This window comes from Nicotiana sylvestris, chromosome 8 (assembly GCF_000393655.2).
Source record: "Nicotiana sylvestris chromosome 8, ASM39365v2, whole genome shotgun sequence".
Taxonomy (NCBI): domain Eukaryota; kingdom Viridiplantae; phylum Streptophyta; class Magnoliopsida; order Solanales; family Solanaceae; genus Nicotiana; species Nicotiana sylvestris.
The window spans coordinates 161,728,032-161,741,929 of record NC_091064.1 but is presented as its reverse complement, the minus strand read 5'-3'; the positions used below and the strand labels follow the sequence as shown (position 1 = coordinate 161,741,929).

Sequence of the window (13,898 nt, the reverse complement as noted above, 5' to 3'; positions counted from 1 at the left end):
TAACTGTGCAAACGACCATTAAGGTATTGCGCCCTTTAAAAGGGCATTATATGTATTTTTGTCATTAACTTTTTTTTCATACATTTCCATCGTTTGAGTCCAAAAGAACCACATTTTGGTTCCGGACTCTTCAACTAAGCACATAGTATTCGATACATATAAAGATCATTTCAACATGTAATTTGCTATCATAAAACTTCCTTGAGTAAACTTGGGAGCTCACACAGTTTGAGAAGGAGAGTTTCCATCTCTACATTCTCCATTGAGCTTGAAAATAAGAATTTGAGGTATTTTTGTACTTTCTCTCCTTGATTTACTTATCGTCTCATGAGATCGAATCTTTTATAGTGTATACATATCCTGAGATTAAAATATTACGTACGCTTCAGTAATCATATAGTCCGTTGACTCACTCCAAGTTCAAGAACGTCCAAGGGATGCACGCCGAGGAGCTGTATGATCTTCAATAATTGACTAGAAGATGTTTGGAGAATTACTTGGAGGATTCATGCAAAGAATACCATGTTTGGAGTGTTGAGAATTGAAGAATCAAGACCCCAAGTCAAATCGTGTGACACGATTTCACCAACCATTGACTACGGTTCAAGAGGGGCTTGAAGAGCTGAAGAAAATAAGCTTTTGAAATTCGACACGGTTTGGCTGTGTGTTACAGTTGGGGTTACAGTTGAGGCTATGGTTTGGCCTGACGGGTCTTTTGGGAAATTAACTTGGAAACTTTTCCTATTTTACCCATTGAGTATTTATAATAGCCCATAGTTATTTCGTTAGCCACTTAACATATTTTGACATAAGAAAACTCTTGAGATATATTTGGAACCTCTTGGTTCTAGTTCGACTTTGTATTACTTGTTTTCAAGACTTGAGTTCTTGAAGGTAATCTTTTTCTCCTTTCTTTATATCTAGGACTTCTAATTTGTCGTTTTTGGGAGGCGATCAGATAGTATTTTGATTGTTGCTTGAAACGTTTAATTAGGGTTCTAGATTTTCTTCATTATTCATACTACTTTGATTATCTTAATCAAACCTATCATTAGTTTTACTTTTATTATTGTTATTTTCATGTTCCGCTATTTTGTTTATCTTGGATCGTATCAAGGAGAAAGTTAATTATATAAATATGCGTACAATTTGAGTACATGACATTAAGGACGAAATCATGCTAAAGAAAAGAGTGGAATTTTTGTTCGTAATACTATAATATTTTTTTATTTATTATAATGGTGGTGTTCATATTAATTTATGTGCACTTATTACTTTTGTCCTCCCCTAGTTCCAATATCAGGCAACGCCTACCAAAATTTAAATATTGAGACATTATATAACACTTTTGGCTAATATTATCCTTTATGTTGAAGGATAAGTTTAACTACCAAAATTTAAATAGAGAGAAATCTTATAATACTTTTGACTAATATCATCCTTTATGTTTACGGGTAAGTTTAACTTTGTCCTTAAAATATAAATTTGGACATTATATGTCCTAAAAAATGACAGCAATGGAATGCCAATCCTCGGGCTTTATTTGTAAAGTCTATATTCATTGGTAATCAAAGCCCAAAGATCTATGAATTAGCCCATGCTTGACTAGCCAAGCAGACAAACGACCCTGCATCTTTTTTATCTCTCCCGCATTTTTATTTATATAAGTATTTCACATTTACGATGAAATTTCTGAAAATTGACCCACCACTTTTTATTATGGACAAAGGAATCCTGTCTCAGCCACTATAGCTGTTCGGAACCCACAAACCATTCCGACCGGGGGTCAGAATTTCTTCGAATATGTTCTTGAATTTATTCGAGATGTGAGTAAAACTCAAATTGGCGAAGAATATGGGCCCTGGGTTCCTTTTATTGGCACTATGTTTTTATTTATTTTTGTTTCTAATTGGTCAGGAGCTCTTTTACCTTGAAAAATCATACAATTACCCCTCCCCCCATGTGTCGGGACCTAAACCGTGGTGGTGCTCTTCTACAGCTTCTTCTACATAGGCTCCGTAACTTCTGGAATTGAAAAATGAAGCTTTTCCAAGCCCGAAGTTTATAAAACTTTGAGCACATTTAAAACCTATTTGGCCAAGTTTATTTGTTAATTATTTATTTCATTATCGAATATCATTAACTTATAAACTATGTATGTTAATATATGTGTGTATAAACAAGTTTTGATTGTCACTAATAAAAAAACTTCTAAATTATAATTTAAAATTCATTTACAATATAATCTTTAGGAATTTGTTATAAAAATAATATTTATTTTTATCAATAATTTTTTATATTAACTGCATTGAAATATTTTTATAAAGTTCTGACTCTTTTTTATTTTTACTTTTGTAAATAGATATTAGAGCTTGATTCTTTGTCTTGAAAATAATATTTTTATAGTAAGTCTGTCGTATATATTTTTGAAAAAGAAATTTTTCGTGATTTTTAAGAAGTTTAATAAAATAGGTATTTTAAAAAGTTATAATTGACACATGGGGAAGAATATCTATCGTTTAAAGTTGAGGGAATTTTATTTTTTAAACACAGTTGAATGATTTTCACCCCTATTAGTTATTACTCTTGACAAATATCAGTTCCATTCATAACATTTGTTTGGAACAATTATGAACTCTCATTCCCTCGCTTTGCCATAAACCCCTTTCTAAAACCCTAGAAAATAGCACTTGGTGAAACATTCATACTAGGGCACAGAATATCCGGCGAAATGCCAGGTCTGACGTCAGAGTCCGACGACCTTGCAATGGTCCCAGTCTCGTCGGAGCCGGAAAATCATCCGGCGGTCATCTATCCTCTCCATCACGGTCTCAAATCCCCGGTTCATCGACTCTCCATTTCCTGGGCGCGTGGCAACACTCTCCAAGTCTCAGTTCTCGGGAAACCTCAGTTGGACACGGCGACAGACGTAGACGGCGGCGAGAGTGGCGGCGGTAGAGTGGTGGAGGTGAAGCTGAGTAACAGCGGAGATGAGGTAGTTGATGCCGCAAGATGGAGGAGAATAGCTTACGGTTCCGTCACTCCTTTCGCGCTTCTTCAGAGCCGCAAACATTCTCTGTCTGCTATGTCGTTGGATAACCCTCCTTACAAGGCACAGTGGTAAAATTGTGTAACTTAATTTAGCTCTATACCAAATGCACTCTATATTGTGATAAGTGTCTGGATTTAAAATGTAGTTTATAAAAAAGCAAAAAAATTTAACTTTGGAATTAGTTAGAGAGGATTGAGGAAGACTAACTGCGTGATACTTGTGTTTTCTGAATGTTTATGCAATTTATAATTTTTCATCAAGTAAAATGAATTTCATTTATAATGGAAAAGCTCCTTTATATAAGAGGTATACCTAAAAAAGAGAACCGCAAAATGATTTGATTCTCTACCAAAGATACCCAACCTTCTGGACGAACTACGAATAGGAATCTCATGGGTGAACGAAAAAAGCATATGTATGAAATCAAACTCTTTTAAGCCCTCCTGTTTTTCTCTTTCCATGCAATTCACATAAGTGCTAATGGAGCAACATTCCACACCCTGTGTTCTTCTCGTCCATCTTCTAAAAGTCTAGCTAAATGGAGCATTTTTCATAGTGCATGATATGGTTCATTGTAACTGAAACCATCTCTTAATCTCCTATTACACACGTGAATTTACCTGACAATGCAGTAGTAATGAGCCATGTCTTCTTCCGAATACACACGAAGCACTAGCTAACTGATGTAATCCTTCTTTCCCCTAGATTTTCACCTGTTAGAGTTGCTTCCTTCAGCGCCAACCAACAAAAAAGTACACCTTTCTTGGCACACTAGGAACCAAATTGACTTACGAGAGATGCCCGACTTCCCTCTGGCTAGCAACTTATTGTAATGATGTAGTTTTTACTGCAAATTATCCACCTTCTTCTACCTTAAAGAGTCCTAGCTTTCTAGATCTTATTGGTAAGGTTTGTTTATCAAGCATTTCAAGCAGACTGTGAAATTCTGCTGATCTCCCCATCATGAAAGTTCCTTCTAAGTGTAAGATCCCAAAGCACACTCCCATCATGTAAACTCGGAGCTTTCTAGACTTCTATCTCTTTTTGGCACAAAACTCTGCAGATGCTTGGAAGTGTGATCCTCAACATGTTCTTTCGCATCACATGTTACCTGAGAACTAACCTTGCTTCTGTCTCCTACCCTGAATGAGATATTTAGGTAAGTTTTTGGCAGTGGTGGTCCTGTGGCTGAAACCTTCTGTATAGGATTTGCAGGACTCCTTAGGCAGTTAGGTCATATATGAATGATGTGATGGGTTAATTTTTTGAAGTTTGGGAGTTGATCTCCTTTTTCTTTTGAAAATTGGATTTATTTATTTGAGAGCTGCATAAAATATACTTTAAGTCACAATTTTGAAAACTAAAAATATTTAGAAAATGAAAGAATCATTGTCAAATAAACAGTTGTTTGGCTCTATGAATAGTAATGATGTTGTATAAAATGGGACAGAGGACGTCTGTGATTAACGTGGGTGAGGCAACCAGTTAATACCAAACATCCGATAGTTGCTTTCCTTAATGGCTACCCGCTTTCGAGTGAACTGAACTTTTAATGTGGAGCATGTGTTAGTATAAGAAGTTGTAAAGCTGGCGACTATATTGCGCTTGCTTTTCAATGATTTCTGCTAGGAGCCTATGCAGAGATAAGTCCTCTAGAAGTAAATCATGTCACGCCACCTAAGAGTTGATTGACTAAGTGTTTCTTCACGGCTCTTTGCTTTAGTAAAATCTAAGCTCTGTTTTGTACTGCTTCACTTCACACTTAAAAAAGAGAGGAAAAGAATACAATTTCTTTCCTTGCATTTTTTCTATAACCATGGTGTCCGGACCAGCTTGCGTGCACCTAGACTAATTTCGCGGGGTACCTGCTATCTCCCACTAGCACAAGTATTGGGTAACTCTGTCCACGATGGCTTGGACACATGAGAAAAAATCACTTAGTGATTTTGCTTCAGCTGGGATTCGATCCTGAGACCTCATGGTTCTCAACCCACTTCATTGACATCTAGGCCTCTTGTTCATTTGTATATACTTGCCAACTTCCAGGATTTTTTCCCAATCCAATTACTCGTGATGCAATTTTGTAAAATTTTGATGGTGAAAAGCCAGAGGATTTGTCCTTATCAAAAAAATTAAAAGTCCAGAGGATTTATTTTCTCCCCTACTACAACAGAAGAGTTCCAAGTCACATAAGCTTGAAGTTCATTTCTCTATTAGAGACCTGATAGAGTTTTAATCAGCACTATAACGGCTTGAGTGGATGTGTCCTTTCATTGGGTCACTTGTTGACAGTTGTTGCATTTTCGGTGTAAAATCAGGTGGGAGCATGTCATAGAGTACGGCAAAGAGATAAATTCTCTGCTCAGTGATCGAAAATCACCTCCTAGATCAATTATTGAAGATCCCAAGTCGGTAGTAAACGTGAGTAATTGTCAATTCATCACACATTTGTTTTGGCTGTATGCAGACTCTCAGCTTAGCTATAGTATTTATCTGGTGGCTGTCTGTGCATGTTAGGAAACTGCAGAGCCGATGTGTTTGAAAGCTGCGTGGGAGCTTCTGGAGATATTTTATGTAGACAAGCAATCTCAATCCTGGATTCCCGAACGTTTGCTAGATTGGTTAGCTGTATGTTTTTTCTATTTTATGCAAGTTTCCTTGATTTTCTCTGATAGATGTCACAGATCTCATACTCTGTGGAGATATACATTTCTTCCAACTTAATGCACGTTTCATTCAACAGGACTACGATCCTTTATTCTCGGGAACTGTACCAACTATTCATTCAAAGCTTGTGGATTTTCAGCAGGAACTTGCTGGCGTACAGGTGTTGTTGTCAATTGATTTCCCTGTGAACTTTACATTCATTGGGCCTATGGATTGATAAATTATTAGTCAGAATTTAGGTACTATATGTTGACTGGATATGGATATAAATGTAGAAATTAAAATTTAATTGTATTTAAACAGGAGTGAGTCCAAAAGTAGAGTGGATATTACCATTTGAAAAATTTAAACTTTCTTTAATGAAAAGTGGCAGAGTGATACTTATTTCATGGGTAGGATATTCAAAAGAAAATCATTTGTGTAACCAAAATTACTTTTAGGAAGTGGATTTTGGCACAATACAAAATAGAAATTAGGATAGTTAAACTATGACGGGAGGTGTAGCAATTCCATCTTTCTATGCTCATTTCCACTTAATTTGCTCATCACAGGTTGTTGAAGAAGATCCTAACTACTGGGAAGCAATAGCATCAGCATTGTCAGTTGGCTGGCTGGGAACTGTGGTAAGCATATCACTTTTGGATGGATATCAACCATCAGAAGTGACATTCGAGTTTTGTTGCTTGTTAGTTATATCAGGATTTTGTTTAAGGAGCATACATAAGTCTATAGTTGCCAATTTTACAGGCAAAACTGCTGCGCTTGCATGGCTCTTACCGGTTTGATCAGTTAGCTAGTCGTGAGGTAAGAATTTTGAACTTAACCTGCCAATTTTTGTTTTGAACTTATGATCAGTGGCTGTGTAGCATACTTTAACTCAACCTCGAGTATTCTCATAACATCATATTCTGTATCTACCTGTCCCTCGGTAAATGACCTGTACATCAGTTAACTTGGGAACAGTTCTTTTTGATGAAGAACTGGGAACAGTTCTTGCCTCTTCCTTATATATGATATACCTAATCATGGACTAATGAGTTGTCTTTTCAGAGCTTTGACACCTTATTAGGCCTTTTACCTTTTTATTAATTTCAAAGTCCATAACTCTTTGCTTGAATCAATTTGCTTTTTTGGCCTGAGAGATATAGTTATAGGACGCGGTGCTATTTAGGATGATAAAGTGGATTTGTTTATTCTTTTTGTGTTACATTATGCGTTCGTTAGCTTTTATTTGGCATATGTTGCCTTGAGGTCAATGAAGTAGGTTGAGAACAATGAGGTCTCAGGTTCAACTCCTAGTGGAGGCAAAAAACACTAAGGTGATTTCTTTCCATCTGTCTAAACCTTGTTGGACAGTTTTACCTGGTATCTGTGCTGGTTGGAGGTAGCACGTATTCAGTGGAATTAGTCGAGGTGCGCGCAATCTGGCCCGGACACCACGATTATAAGAAAAACAGCTTGAGACACTTTTATCCACCCTTTAACCCCTCATCTTAAGCATTGAGTCATGACGGCATTATAAATTTTTTTGATGGAATGATGACAATATAATTTTGATTAGGAACTATTTAAGTTATGATGATGACGACATTATAATTTTGATTTGGAACTATTTAAGTTAAGATGATTACAGGTAATGAGTCTCTGTGGGTAGAGGACTCTCTATAATTGTGTTGAGGAAGCTTTAATTTGTTGGTGCAAGTGACAGTAATATCATCAGGCTAAATCTAGGTAATTGGTCACCTGATGATGGAGGAGCTGGTGACTGAAGCCCCCCGGAATGGCAGCTATGAAAATTATTTATTTTCATTTACCAGATAGTTTCTGAAGTTACCCGTCCCCCCAAAAAGGTTTCTGAACTAGGATTACAGCTTTCCTGTTTTTCTTTTTAACCTGTTTGATTTTTGCTCTTAAAAGACAGAGAATGGACTGGTTGAAGCAGTTGCTGTTCTTATATCCAAGATGCCTAGAATGCGTCCTAATCTGAGAGAAGAAAATTTAAGCGAGTGTTACAAAACCAAGCCTGATTTCATGAAGGTAATTTAGGCCTTTGCTAATGATCAGTGGCCGTTACTGGACAACATTTAATGCCTTTTTCCTGTTAGGCTTGGGAGAAGTGGAGGGCACAAATGACTAAACTGGACTGCAGTTCGTACTGGCTTCAATGTGATCACCAGCAGACTAGAGAAGGGCTAAAAAATTTGATCCAGATCATGTTGGGAAATCCTAGTGTTCTATCAAATGCAACTTTCAACTGGATGGAGCTTTTTATATCCCATTTCTTGTACGTTAGGCCATTTACTGCGGTCAGTTCCTAACATCTAAGGTCACTTGGGTTGAGTCACTTTGTTGCACAATCATCCAAAAGTAGAGAGCAAGAAGATTCTGTTGCTGTTGCATTTGCACTTAAAATACACATTCTATTTTTTGTTGTGTAGGGTCTAGAGAGCATGTACAATTTAGCTCAGAAGTGCATTCAATTAAAACCAGTTTCCAGCCCCCATAAGCTGTTTGGTCTTGTACTTGGCATTCTTGGAGAAAATACTGAGGTGAGCCACTCTAAAGAACTAGTTGTAATTTTAGTTCATGTTTAAAATTAGTGCAGAACTCATGAGCATGTCTTATCGTTTTAGGTTGTTCTAGCAGAGTGCTCAAGATCATTTGGCCCATGGTTTGTTGAACCTTCTCTTTCTATGTATTCTTTTTGGGTGGGTTGAGCACTGAAGGATTTTGTTTTCTGTCTAATTTATCTGATGCAAGTTCTTCTTTTCACCTCTCAAGGATGATGGCACATGCTGTAGAGTTGTTGACAGCTGGGAGTACTCATGCGGAAATTCTTTTGCATGAAGAGCAGTCCAAACTGGGGGGAATCAGCATAGAAGAGCTCCATAAACTTGTATATGCACAAGTTCTGTCTTCTCATGCGTTCACATGGCAAGTATGTGTGGATGCAAGCTTGAGCAATTGAATGCCTGATATACTTGTACTTATGTACTACTCCCTCCGATCCATTTTATGTGGCATTATTTCCTTATTAGTCCGTTTCAAACAGAGTAAAACCTTTCTATGTTTGGAAAATTTTCTTACTTTATACTTCCCATTTTACCTTAATTGCATGCTTTTATGGCAAAACAGAGATCTCATGGCATGTTTAAGCCAAAAGTCTTTTTTTCTTAAACTCCGTGCGCCGTCAAACTCTACCACATAAATTGAAATGGATGGAGTATTACTTAAAAATCTTCATTTTATCTTCCTGTACATGTGTAAGGTTCAGTTTTCACCCTAATAAAGGAAATAAAAGACATGAGTGAGATTCGACATGGGTACATTGTATGTCCCCAAAACATATAGGAAAATAAAACTTTGATGTTTCTGGATGGAGGCGACCTATATTTACAATTACAATTGAACCTTGAAATGATGCTGGAGAGTTTTTACCTATTAACTCCCTTGTAAAGTTTGGATACATCATGGAATTTTTATAAGCTGCTTTTGCTGAACCTGTATTCTGGAAGATCAATCTGTGGAAAAGTGCAATACCGGTTTCTGAAAACTTCAGTTTATATTTGGTTCTTCTACTCATATGTTTTGGATCTTTGTTTTTCTCACTTTCCCCCAGATTGCTCCAATATACTTGACTTCATGCATAAAGCAAGGGATTGGATTATTGGAGAATTTGCTTTACAAGCAGCCTGTACAGCATAGTCAAATTCTGTTAAAGGTACAGCTTCTGGGTGTTGTTTCTGTTGGTTGCTCACCCTCATGACTTTGCTCTACAAAATCCTGCTCTACAGCCTCGTTTCAATCTAGAGGTTCCTTATTGATGCTTGCTTAGTTATATTGCTTTTCGATGCAGAGTATAGAGATCTGCCGTCTGTATGAACTTGACACCATAAGTTCAAACATAATGAGGGTATGTCATGATATTATTCACATTGACTATCTTTAATTTCTAAGGTGTAGTCCTTTATTAAGCAGAGTAATATAGGTACTCTGATGTGATTCCCCTGTAATGGCATCTATTTGAATTTTGTGATTACTTTGAACCTATAAGTGCTTCATTTATCTCATACTTTTCATTAGATTGCTGGTATGCATCACTGGAAACATGGGAGAAAAGGCTCTGGTGTCTTTTGGCTGCAGCAAGCTCGAGATGAATTTCGTTTAAACAGAATTGCCAAACAATTATTTGATTTCGTGGGGAAGTCAGTTTCCGATGAAGGATTCAAGGTTGTTACTACTCAGTTATAGTGGTTGAGTGCCTTGTTACATATTTTCTTAATACTTTTGCAACTGTGTTAATGTTTCTGTTTGTAAATTGCACTTTTATATGTTATGTATGCTGAGTGTGTTCTGTCTTATTTCTTTTCCCCAAAACGAATGCATTCTTTTGTGTGCTGGTTTGGTAGATGATTTAACTGTTTTAAGTACTTTGCAGGCAGGTTTACGTATCTATATATTCCCAGTTATCCGAGTATGTGCATTATGAAGAGCATGCTATCTAATGGGTGAGATTGAGGTCTAGAAGAAATTTAGAACCTTTCTTATGCCAAATGTGGGTACACCACTTGCACATGTATAGATGCTGGTAGGCAAGCTTGACCAGGCATTTTTTGCTTGATTGAGCAGCTTAAGCAATGTTGGTGGTAGAATATGGTGGAGAAGCCCTTGAATATTGTTCGGATGTGATTCATGTAATGTTAGACACCTCAAAATGCTAAAAGTCCAATCTTGCTAAGCTTTTTCTTTCTTAGGATCTGGGTTAAAATGAATCCAGCCCCCAGCTAAAAGAGAAAAAGAAATACAGCAGACGGAAAATAGCCTGGAAATAGCTTGTCGGCTGATCTAGTAAAATTTGGTAGAATTTGTTCTCCACTACAGTTATCTCTATTTTGATTATCATGTATTTGATTGCTGTGTCTGAGATATTTGCTCTAAGTCGAAGTCTAGTAGTTTGGTTCTGAAACAGCATCTCTTTTCTCATAGATTTAGCTGGCTTATTCTCTTTGATCATTCTATTATTCTTTCCGTGCAGCAATGGGAAGGTCTGATAGAGTTGCTGGGTTCTGAGCCTAGAACTGCTGGCGGTCTTGAGTTTCTGAACAAGTAATTGCTTAATACTTGACTCTATTTGAATCATGGATGACACCTGTATATACAGTTTCAAAGTGTTTCAGATCTTTGAAATTTTTACGGTTACTGCTGCACAGGTACAGGGATTTTAGGAGATCCCTGCTGCAGGTTCATGGTGATACACCCACTGATGGTGCTCATAATGCAGCTGAAGCTCTCGTCTCTGTATGTTCGATGCCTTTTATAATAATGCAGATTAACATTAGAGTGATGTAAAATTTCAGTTTGTTGGTGTATAAATTTTCGCATTTGTGATTGAGGCCTTGCTGATCGACAAGATTTACACTTGAGTGTCTACCATAAGAAACTGAAAATAAATTAATAGAATTTGTTTATGTAACCCAGCAGCCTGAATGTTGTGTAGGTTCGATTGAAATAGTTGCCAGGATAGGTGCAAGTATCTCTATTACCTGAAAAAGAACCTTTTCTTCTGCCGCCCCGGACTCAATATTTTGTTATTTACTCTGCAGCTCATGAAAAATCCTTCCACGCCTCAACGCTTTTGGTTACCTCTTCTATATGATTCAGTAAGTACCTTATCTGTTTATTGCATTTAGTTCTTTGCTCAACTTGCCAGAGTGAACTATTTTGCTTTTCAGAATCATGGAATAGCCAAATAGGTCATAACAATATAAGGTAGGAACCTCATACTTAAAAGATCTAAGATTCAATATACCATCTTTATGCGGATGTTTGGCCAACTAAAGTTGGTAATTGTTGTATAATATGTTGACTTCTTAAGCCAATTAAAAAGGTTGACAGGAATGGAGATGATGTTAGTGAGCGGGATCTAGATTGCTAGCGGAAGCAGATGTAGCATGTTTGCTACGGGTTTAACTAAACCCAGCATTTTCGACGCAGAGTATATAACTATGTAAATGTTATTAAAATTTTCACAAATATTAAATTCCATAGCCATAATTCGAAAAGTGCAATAGGTTCAATGCTAAGATTTTAAAAGTCGAAGCTATCAAGTTTAAATCTTTGATCTGCCTCTGATTGCTTGTAAATATTCAGATGTGTAATCTCTCTTTTCTTTTCTTTTTGTTTTCAGTTATTAGTATCCTGTAGCTTCATATTTCTTTTTAGTTTTGAGCAATGTTTCATGCGGTTTTATATTACTTAGCTCCCGCTCAGATGCTAAATTTTTGCTTAATTTAAAAAAGAAAAAGAAAAGAAAGGCTGGTCTGTGGGTATGTGTTAAAAATGCTCCTTTTCCTTGTGTCTGAAAACATGAATCTTAGTTCATATCAAATTAGATACTAAATTCCAAACCCATAATTCGAAAAGTGCAATAGGTTCAATGATAAGATTTTAAAGGTCAAAGCCAACAAGTGTACATCTTGGATCTGCCTCTGGTTGCTAGTAAAAGTGCAATAGGTTCAATGATAAGATTTTAAAGGTCAAAGCCAACAAGTGTACATCTTGGATCTGCCTCTGGTTGCTAGTAAATATTCAGATGTGTAATCTCTCTTTTCTTTTCTTTTCTTTTTGTTTTCATTTATTAGTATCCTGTAGCTTCTTATTTCTTTTTAATTTTGAGCAATGCTATATGTAGTTTTATATTAGCTCCCGCTCAGATGCTAAATTCTTGCTTAATTTAAAAAAGCAAAAGCAAAAGAAAAGAAAGGCTGGTCTGTGGGTATGTGTTAAAAAAATGCTCCTTTTCCTTGTGTCTTAAAACATGAATCTTAGTTCATATCAAATTAGAAAAGCTAATATGTTGTGCAGGCACTTCTGCTAAAGTCTTTCAGTCAACAGTATGCCAGTGGTTGGAAAATGGGTACATGTGGTGGTGAGGGAGGGTTTGGCAATCTGTTAACTTAAGTCAAGGCCAAAAGTTAAACATGCTTTCAGATGTATATGTTATTAATAGCTGGTGCATGTTTCATTTTTGACATCATTACTTTACCTCCTTTTCTTCCTGTGCAGTTGAAATTGTTAAACTGGCAGGAGCGACCTTTGCTTAATGTCTCTCAAACTCAGCTTCTCTTGAATAAACTGCAAGAGTTGTCCATGGCAAGATTGAGGCCGGACTTTGTTGAAGCTGACTTGCCATCTGATTCCTTGAGCTCTGTCAGACTGGCACTTGCCACTAACTTGGGTCGTGCAATCCTTGAAGAGTGACTTTGTTGCCTCTGTTTCTTGCTTGAGAGGTGACCAGTTAGATCTTTTCAAGATGCCTCAAGTGTTATATTAGCTCCTCTTTCCTGTGTTATTGTCTGTTCCAGGAGTGCAGTTAACTTTCAAAATGGTGCGGAACCTTGTGTCGCGCTTGCAGCAGAAATCATGAAACCACAACTGTCCCGTTTTGTTATCTGTTTTCTTTACTGGAAATGCTGACTTGAAGAACTACATGTGTGCTGGCACTACATTGTGAATGGTACAGCCCGATCTGAGCCACTTGTGTCACCTACATGTTGCAGAGCTCAGTAGACAGCTAATCAGTTGGTATAGACAAGAAGCATTTGGATGAGGAGAGCTTCAGACTATGGGAGACTAACCGTGGCTTGACAAGAGTGAAGATGACTGTATTAGTATAAGGTTTCTTGTTTTGCTGCTCCGCTGCTCCTACTTAGAGATCTTTTTTTTTAAAATTTTGTTTTGGGATGGGGACAGGGGATTGGGGTTATCGATGTATATGCCTTTGTAAACGACCACCAAAACCCCTGCCTGTTGCCTGGTTTAAAATTGTTGAGATTGTTTTATTCCCTATGATAGAACGCTGAATATAAAAATTAATGTCAGTGTTCCTGGTTGGACTGGTGTTTATAAGATTGAAAAAACTGCTACATGCTCAATGAAGACTGCAAAAGTATGCCTTACATGTCGGAATTGGAATTGATTTTCCACCCACCTCTGCTCCTAGAATGGGACAATATAACTTCGGATTTAGTGTGATTGGTTAATTTGTTATAAGCATGTTCTATATGTTTTTTGGCCATTTATATCGTTATTATGATCCTCATACTAATGGACCTGGAAATTGAGGAAATAATATTCAAAGAATACGCATTTATCAGTGTGAAAATTGACACAATTTGGT

General features: G+C 36.9%; 1 protein-coding gene across 2 annotated transcripts; it reads left to right on the top strand.

The window, feature by feature from the left end:
* Nucleotides 1-2,601: 2,601 nt before the first annotated feature.
* LOC104223085 (nuclear pore complex protein NUP85) lies at nt 2,602-13,653 on the top strand. 2 transcript variants are annotated; one of them, XM_009774438.2, is made up of 18 exons: nt 2,602-3,120; nt 5,371-5,473; nt 5,570-5,680; nt 5,796-5,879; nt 6,271-6,342; nt 6,467-6,523; nt 7,637-7,756; nt 7,825-8,025; nt 8,158-8,268; nt 8,353-8,390; nt 8,501-8,657; nt 9,339-9,440; nt 9,576-9,632; nt 9,803-9,949; nt 10,755-10,825; nt 10,930-11,017; nt 11,323-11,379; nt 12,785-13,653. In XM_009774438.2, the coding sequence occupies exons 1-18, from the start codon at nt 2,732-2,734 to the stop codon at nt 12,977-12,979; spliced, it is 2,160 nt and encodes a 719-aa protein (XP_009772740.1). In that variant the 5' UTR covers nt 2,602-2,731; the 3' UTR covers nt 12,980-13,653. The 2 variants fall into 2 exon arrangements, with proteins under 2 accessions (XP_009772740.1, XP_070009052.1); XM_070152951.1 differs by lacking the exon at nt 12,785-13,653 and adding an exon at nt 12,584-12,773.
* The last annotated feature ends 245 nt before the right edge of the window (nt 13,654-13,898 follow it).